At 44.6% G+C, this 9,180-nt stretch overlaps 1 protein-coding gene across 1 annotated transcript; it reads right to left on the bottom strand.

The window, feature by feature from the left end:
- Positions 1 to 1,673: 1,673 nt before the first annotated feature.
- LOC139548375 (P2Y purinoceptor 1-like) lies at positions 1,674 to 4,710 on the bottom strand. The gene is made up of 2 exons (XM_071358015.1): positions 4,511 to 4,710; positions 1,674 to 4,177 (listed from the first exon to the last, which is right to left on the bottom strand). Exon 2 carries the CDS (start codon positions 4,148 to 4,150, stop codon positions 3,080 to 3,082), a length of 1,071 nt encoding a protein of 356 aa, XP_071214116.1. The 5' UTR covers positions 4,151 to 4,177; positions 4,511 to 4,710; the 3' UTR covers positions 1,674 to 3,079.
- Positions 4,711 to 9,180: the final 4,470 nt, after the last annotated feature.

Genomic DNA, 9,180 nt, shown 5'->3' with positions numbered 1-9,180 from the left:
AGCTGATCTAAAAGGAAAGTCAACAGGCGTGCAGGGAATGAGGTGGAACTCTTTATTGGTCCCTCGTTCCCCCTCTCCCTCACAGCGGTTCTAAAAGGAAAGTCAACAGGCGTGCAGGGAAAGAGGTGGAACTCTTTATTGGTCCCTCGTTCCCCCTCTCCCTCACAGCTGTTCTAAAAGGAAAGTCAACAGGCGTGCAGGGAAAGAGGTGGAACTCTTCATTGGTCCCTCGTTCCCCCTCTCCCTCACAGCTGTTCTAAAAGGAAAGTCAACAGGCGTGCAGGGAAAGAGGTGGAACTCTTCATTGGTCCCTCGTTCCCCCTCTCCCTCACAGCTGTTCTAAAAGGAAAGTCAACAGGCGTGCAGGGAATGAGGTGGAACTCTTTATTGGTCCCTCGTTCCCCCTCTCCCTCACAGCGGTTCTAAAAGGAAAGTCAACAGGCGTGCAGGGAAAGAGGTGGAACTCTTCATTGGTCCCTCGTTCCCCCTCTCCCTCACAGCTGATCTAAAAGGAAAGTCAACAGGCGTGCAGGGAATGAGGTGGAACTCTTTATTGGTCCCTCGTTCCCCCTCTCCCTCACAGCGGTTCTAAAAGGAAAGTCAACAGGCGTGCAGGGAAAGAGGTGGAACTCTTTATTGGTCCCTCGTTCCCCCTCTCCCTCACAGCTGATCTAAAAGGAAAGTCAACAGGCGTGCAGGGAATGAGGTGGAACTCTTTATTGGTCCCTCGTTCCCCCTCTCCCTCACAGCTGATCTAAAAGGAAAGTCAACAGGCGTGCAGGGAATGAGGTGGAACTCTTTATTGGTCCCTCGTTCCCCCTCTCCCTCACAGCGGTTCTAAAAGGAAAGTCAACAGGCGTGCAGGGAAAGAGGTGGAACTCTTCATTGGTCCCTCGTTCCCCCTCTCCCTCACAGCTGATCTAAAAGGAAAGTCAACAGGCGTGCAGGGAAAGAGGTGGAACTCTAAGTGTTTGGGTTTGAATAGATCTCTGCATGATAACGCTTCAGTGCCATTCACATACATAACAGCCATAAACTGGATAAACAGTGCAGTACAATACAGCACAACCCATTGAATTGGTGGAAGCAGAAAATAAAGTTACTCTGAACCTTTGATCCACTATGTCAGACCTTTGTCACGGCGAGTTTGAGAGAAGGCCAAGACAAGATGAGTTGGATCCAGCGTAATAAAGCAATTTATCTAATAATCAGGAAAGCCCTTTGGCACGATTAACAGGGGATAGGGCTGCTTAAACTGAGGAATGGCAACATATACAGCAGAGAGCAGAGAGAGAGAGAGAGAGAGAGAGAGAAAGAGCAAGACAGAGAGAGAGAGAGAGAGAGAGAGAGAGAGAGAGAGAGAGAGAGAGAGAGAGAGAGAGAGAGAGAGAGAGAGAGAGAGAGAGAGCAAGACAGAGAGAGAGAGAGAGCAAGACAGAGAGACAGACAGAGAGAGAGAGCAAGACAGACAGACAGACAGACAGACAGACAGACAGACAGACAGACAGACAGACAGACAGACAGACAGACAGACAGACAGACAGACAGACAGACAGACAGACAGACAGACAGACAGACAGACAGACAGACAGACAGACAGACAGACAGACAGACAGACAGACAGAGAGAGAGAGAGAGAGAAACTTGAATAGAAAAAAATAAAAATAATCTGATAACTTTTAACATGTTTTATATAAAACGTTTATTCACACATTCACAACTGACCCCCAAATGCTGTACAACTTCAGAGCAACTGTGTGTCCAACCTGACCCCTGACCTGGGCAGCGAATGTGCAGTCCCACAGATTTCTATAAACGGCAGATATGATCATATCATCCAGTTCCTCATCAGGTCTACATATCTCTCAATAATATGAACGGGGGTAACTTGTGCATTTAATGCTATTAGTTGCTGCCCAGTTCAGGAAGGGTCAGAAAATGGCTCCACTAGGAAGATGATAATCAGATACTTAGCACAACATAAATAGTTCCAGGTTTTAAGTTGATTTTTTCCCCCACCTACTAAAAGGTGGCTAAAGAGATTGAAGTTTTGATTGTTATGTGTACAGAACACTGAGAGGTGAAAAAACATTTCATTGGGTTTAAACAATCCCCCCCAAAAAACTCAATATGGCTGCTTTACACATCAAGTAACGTTCGACTCATTCAAATCATTCTTCTCTGCAGGCATATTAACAGTTTAACACTTCATAGAAAACGGATGCCGTGATTTTTCATTGATGAATTGCGTCCCGATAATTACACTGGACTCAATAACAAAAACAATAACAATAACAACATAACCTGTACAGTACAACTACAACACACATTCAGTACATGACTGTATATAACAGTATATTACTGTATTTACAGTATATTACAGTATATTACTGTAGAGTGTCATATTCACATGAGACTAGTATAGTCCCTTCATATTATGTAGAATAGATAGACGATAGACACACAGGGCACGCCATAGTGATACACTGACTGTACTTGATTCAGTTGGGGGTTAATTTAATTCGTAGCAGTCTGAGAAAAAGCCACTCAGAGCATTCATAGTGCATTATAATCTCTGTATGTCAACCTCCACAGAGCAGTCATAAGGCCCAGGCTCTAGGTAATAGATCTCAGTCATCCCTGGTGTCTCACCTAGCCTCAGCCACCAATCTCTACCTGCTAATAGGTAGTGATTATGAAGCATCCACTGGGTGGCTAGCAGAGTTCTCTCTCCATTATAAACACATTAGCATTGGTTCAATAGAGGAACAAGAGGCTGTTGTTTACAGGAGATCAACCTATTGCCTTCTCCTTCCGTTTGGTTATGGATGGATGAGCACTGTGCACTGTGTTCACATTTAGAAAATACCTAGCTAGTGACAAGCATTACAGAGACACAAACTATATATCAACAGCTTTGTCATATTCCCGCCCAGACTGTTCTATCCACAGTGCACACAGTCTGCGAGGTCCACAGCACCAATACACAGTACGTTTTCAACGTTTTCACACAAAACCCCTGTAAGAGGTTCAGACTGACCACCCGGACCAGAGACCAAGACCCGGAACCAGATCTCTCTCAGAACTGTCCGTCCCTCTTCTTGACATACTCTGGCAGGCTGTTGAGCGCCGTCTCTTCACTCTTGGACTGCAGTGGGAGCCCCTCCCCCTTCTTGGATTGTTTTTTAGTAGCTCTGGAGAACTTCCTCCTGAACGTGTCACCAGCCAGGAAGTAGAGGATCGGGTCCACACAGCTGTTGAGGCTGGCCAGCCCCCGCGTCACCTGGTAGGTGGCGTACACCCGGTTATTAAAGTCACACATGTCCGGGACCTGGAAGTACAGCCTGGCTCGCATGTTCAGGTTCTTCATCACGTGAAAGGGCAGGTAGGACACAGCGAACACGGCCAGCACGATAATCACCAGGTGGATGGATTTACGCCGTAACGGGGCGTTGTTCATGTCGTTACATATCAGCGCCTTGACGATCATCCCATAGCAACCCAGGATGATGATGAAGGGGATGCAGAAGCCGAACACGGTCAAACACATGCTATAGATAAAGTAACCCGGCAGCTCATCCTCCGTGGTCGTGTCGTAACACGTGGTGGCGTTCCGTTTCTCCCCCGTCCGAGAGTAGTAGAGGATGGGAGAGATCCCCGCTATGACCACGACCCAGACCAGGGCGCTGGTCAGCACGGCGTTCTTCTTCTTCAGTCTTCCCAGAGACTTGAGCGGGTGGACCACTCCTGTGTACCTGTGGACACTGATACAGGTCAGGAACAGGATGCTGCCGTACAGATTCACATGGAATATAAACCTCTGCAGTCGGCAGAGAACGTCCCCGAATATCCAGTCTGTCTTATTAAAGTAGTAGAAGATGAGGAAGGGCAAGGAGAGGACGTAGCAGAAGTCGGCCAGAGCCAGGTTGAACATGTACACAGAGATGCTGCTCCAGGGTCTCATGTGGCAGACAAACATCCAGATGGACAGACTGTTCCCCACTAGGCCGGTGACGAACACCAGGATGTACACCGTGGGTAGGTAGTAGAACTGGAAGCCTGTCCCGGTCAGGGAACATCCCCCCTGTGTTGCCAAGTGGAGATCAGACACATTCAGGAGGGATGTCAGATTCAGATCTGTTGTTGGCATGTTGTCAGGGAAACGCAGAAGTTTTTACTGTATAGAGGGAATGCAAAGAACAATTAAAGGTAAAATAAATAGAAAGAAAAAAGTTCATGGAGATGTGTATCTACATAATGAGTATTTTAAGCAGCCCATTATAATAAAGCTTTAATCCCAGTAGTTTATACATAATGACATGTACTGTAATGTAAATGGTTTCTGGTCTAGCATTAAAAACACAACGGAGAGGGAATAGCCAATCTCTCTGTCATTAGCCAACCTCTGGAAGCCAAAATACGCACATAAATAGCCTAGGCTACACATTGCATAACCATCCCAGTCACAAAGGGAAAACCATAAAAGTTGATCATACACTAGCCTACTCACCGTTGACTTCTATCCCGCATTCCTAGAGCCTATACACACCCGAATTCAGAGCGGTTGAGACTGTCGCGTCAGATGTCGCCAACAAAGCAAAGCTCTCCGGCTCGGCTAAACTATATTCCGTCTGGTTCGTTCGCTGTCACGATAAAAGTCAACCACCGTTCGTTGCGCACGACGACAGCGAACGGCGACAGAGCACCAGGGAAGACAACTGCGACTGCGAGCACTCTAGTAAAAGAGCGCAGGAATTACAAACGAGCACCGTCACCGGATAGGGTGAAACGCTCACTGCGCGCCGAGGGGAGGGGTGCCACCAACAGAACTGCGAAGCTCTACAAACGCGCTCTTTCTTTCTTTCTTTCTGCCTACCAACTCCTCTTCTGACAAGCCCGTTTACAAACTACAAAGTACAGTCCGTCGAGGTGACTGGCAGACTAATGTGGGTTCTTGGCAGCTACTGAATAGCATACACGAGTCATTTACGGAACGCACACAGCAGGAAGAGTAGAGAGTGTGTATGTTGGGCCGTGCTGGCATGTTGGAAGGAGATCATTCATATTGTGCAAGAGGTGTATGTCAAAAGGATTCTATTGCTTTTTATTCCTTTAAAGTTTGTGTTCGACTAGACGGTTATATCGTTCTTAAATCAAATCGATTGCCTGTGTCCCACAGTAGATCAGATCAAATCACATGTTTTTTGTCGCATGATCTGAATATAACAGGTGTAGTAGACCTTACAGTGAAATGCTGAATACAACAGGTGTAGTAGACCTTACAGTGAAATGCTGAATACAACAGGTGTAGTAGACCTTACAGTGAAATGCTTACTTACAGGCCATAAACCAACAGTGCAATTTTTAAGTAAAACAAAGGTATTCGGTTCTCTTATGATCTTAGTGTTGAGGGAATACCGACAACAACATGAGACCCATATTATAATATAATTAAATTATTTTATTTATCTTCTTACATCCTATGTGTTGGTAGTCCTGTTGTCATCCTGTTCTATCCATCACAATGATTACCACATCCTGAGATGTATCGCTGTAATATGCCAATTCTATAGTGCACACCGTGAGGTAAGAATGGAAAGGTGTGTGTGTGTGTGTGTGTGTGTGTGTGTGTGTGTGTGTGTGTGTGTGTGTGTGTGTGTGTGTGTGTGTGTGTGTGTGTGTGTGTGTGTGTGTGTGTGTGTGTGTGTGTGTGTGTGTGTACACGTGTGTGTGCATGCGTGTGTGTGTGTGTGTGTGTGTACATGTGTGTGTGTGTGTGTGTGTGTGTGTGTGTGTGTGTGTGTGTGTGTGTGTGTATGTGTGAGAGTGTGTGTGTGTGTGTGTGTGTGTCTATATGTATTACACCATAGGTATACAGCTGTGATCAATCTAGAAGAAAAATAAACACACACCTATTAAGGTGAGGTGCTGGCTAGCGGAGTAGAACACTAGAAAATAAAGGAGAGCCGCACACTCTAGGAGCTCAGATGCAAAAATGTAATATCCAACGTTTCGACAGCCAAGCTGTCTTCATCAGGGTATAATCACAAACACTGCGGGATGACTCGTTTATATAGTGTCAAAAGATACACAGGTGTCTGTAATCATGGCCAAGAGTGGCCTAATATCATTGGTTAATTCTCAAATATTAAAACGGCATACAAAGAACAGCATACAAAAAACAAATGGATAGCATACGATCTTAGATTCATTTTAGACTACACAAGCTTAAAAACAATTACAATGGCAAAGTCACAATAATCACAAGAATGGCTTCAGATCAAAGTCTACGTTGAGACCGAAGGGAGCAAGGGTCTTTCAGTTAAAGATCCAGGCAGCCTCTCGTTTTAACAATAAATGATCAAGGTCACCCCCTCTCCTAGGAAGGGTGACGTGTTCGATGCCAATATAACGCAGAGACGAAAAAGTGGGCCTCAACTGGGTAAGTCAAGTTTCTGCACCTAATGGTGCTACGATGCTCCGAGATACGTACTTTTAATTCGTGCTTTGTTTTACCCACATACTTTTTACCACAAGGACAAGTTATACGATAAATAACTGCCTTAGTGGAGCACGTAATAACACCTTTGATTGGGATCTGTTTCCCTGTTTGTGGGTGTTTGAAGGATCTGCATTTATAAGTGCCATTGCATTGAGCACAGCCATTACACTTATAATTTCCATCCAGTAGGGGCGCAAATAGACGTTGTTCAGGAATATCTTGGGGGTGGTAAATCAGAGTGTACCTATTGGTCTCTGAGATTTCTGCCCCGCGAGAATACGACCAAGGGAAGGTCCGAAAACACATTACCGATACTTATCATCGGATTTTAGAATGTTTGTGAACATTAATTAATTTAATTAATTTGTTCAGAGCGCTTTGATCAACAAGGAAATAAGGGTTCTAATAGAGGGCTGGTTTTTCTAAAACAAAGAAATGGCCTCTGCACCTGTCCCTCCTCACTGCCAAGCACTCTGTCCTATTTGGCCTCACACACCATCTCATACAGGAGGGAATAACAGGGGGGATACTCTGCCAGCCTGATCTCACCTTTCTTCCCATGACTTATAGGTAAGGCCCTGATGTTTTGCGCAATCATGTGACATGCATTGATTTTAACCAGCACCCTTCTCAGAAAATTTTCGTTCATTGTTTTGTGTATCTCTCACTTCTGGATGAGGCTTAAAATACAGGATAAAATCTTGCTATGTCACGTGATTGCACAAAACACAGGGTCTTACTACAGCAGAGGGACAGATCATACACGATTCACACACATCGCTTTACCCATTACTTCTGTTCTGACCTTAGTAACCAAGATTCATACACATCGCTTTACCCATTAGTTCTGTTCTGACCTTAGTAACCAGGATTCATACATGTTGCTTTACCCAGTAGTTCTGTTCTGACCTTAGTAACCAAGATTCATACACATCGCTTTACCCATTAGTTCTGTTCTGACCTTAGTAACCAAGATTCATACATGTTACTTTACCCATTAGTTCTGTTCTGACCTTAGTAACCAAGATTCATACACATCGCTTTACCCATTAGTTCTGTTCTGACCTTAGTAACCAAGATTCATACATGTTGCTTTACCCATTAGTTCTGTTCTGACCTTAGTAACCAAGATTCATACATGTTACTTTACCCATTAGTTCTGTTCTGACCTTAGTAACCAAGATTCATACATGTTACTTTACCCATTAGTTCTGTTCTGACCTTAGTAACCAAGATTCATACATGTTGCTTTACCCATTAGTTCTGTTCTGACCTTAGTAACCAAGATTCATACATGTTACTTTACCCATTAGTTCTGTTCTGACCTTAGTAACCAATATTCATACATGTTACTTTACCCATTAGTTCTGTTCTGACCTTAGTAACCAAGATTCATACATGTTACTTTACCCATTAGTTCCCGTATGTTCTGTTCTGACCTTAGTAACCAAGATTCATACATGTTACTTTACCCATTAGTTCCAGTATGTTCTGTTCTACCCTCCAGGTGTACAGGGAGACAAGGAGTGGGTTTGCTATCGGGATAAAATGAATGATGGTCGGTTGGTGAGAGAAAAAAATATTTTGGATATATCACATTCACATACTTTACAATCAAAGGCCTTTCTATTATACAGCAATACAATTTACAGAATACACAGAAATACATGTGTTTTGGAGAAAAACATCTATCATAAGGTGATTTGCACAATAGACAGTTGACAGCCTGTGGGGTGACATGGCTTTGTTTAAACATACTGTAGCAAAGAGCCTTGTTTTGTTGACCAACAGCCAGTGGATTGACAGATGAACTATGACCTTGGGGCTGATTGAACAGAATGACATTCACCACTTCCCCCCTGATATAATCATCATGAAAAGGGTGGAGAACAGGGTCCTGACCTGGCCTGCATCACTGCTCCTACTGACAACCCAATCATCATCAGTTGCTGTCATTCTCATTAGATGCAGTGCAACTGGGCTCTCCTCTCAGCCAATTGGATGGTATCATAGTGGAAGGTAGGCATGGCAAGGCACAATACCTCATTAGAATACGTAGCCACCATACATCTGTGTCATCACTGGAGGACGAATACACAGTTAGTGCAATTTGGCCCAAAAAACTCCATCGACCAATCCCTCTCTTTCTCTCTCCATCCATCGACCAATCCCTCTCGTTCTCTCTCCATCCATCGACCAATCCCACTCGTTCTCTCTCCATCCATCGACCAATCCCTCTCGTTCTCTCTCCATCCATCGACCAATCCCTCTCTTTCTCTCTCCATCCATCGACCAATCCCTCTCGTTCTCTCTCCATCCATCGACCAATCCCTCTCTTTCTCTCTCCATCCATCGACCAATCCCTCTCTTTCTCTCTCCATCCATCGACCAATCCCTCTCTTTCTCTCTCCATCCATCGGCCAATCCCTCTCTTTCTCTCTCCATCCATCCATCCGACTCTTTCCCCCCCTCTCATCTCCACCTATTTTTCGCTGTCTCTGCCTGTTTTTTTCCCTCTCCATTCATCCGTCTTTCTTCTCTCTATCTCTATCGCTCTCTCTCTTTCTATATGCCCATTTCTCTCTCTGTCTCTCTCTGTCTTTCTCTCTCTCTTTCTCGCTCTCTTTCTCTCTCTTTCTCTCTCTCTCTTTCTCTCTCTCTCTCTTTCTCTCTCTCAC

This window comes from Salvelinus alpinus, chromosome 21, assembly GCF_045679555.1.
Source record: "Salvelinus alpinus chromosome 21, SLU_Salpinus.1, whole genome shotgun sequence".
In the NCBI taxonomy this organism is placed as follows: Eukaryota; Metazoa; Chordata; class Actinopteri; order Salmoniformes; family Salmonidae; genus Salvelinus; species Salvelinus alpinus.
The sequence above is the reverse complement of the archived record's forward strand: the minus strand, read 5'-3'. Positions and strand labels throughout refer to the sequence as shown.

Coding starts and splice junctions, on each gene's coding strand:
- LOC139548375 (XM_071358015.1), bottom strand. CDS start 4,150: ATGCCAACAACAGATCTGAATCTGACATCCCTCCTGAATGTGTCTGAT.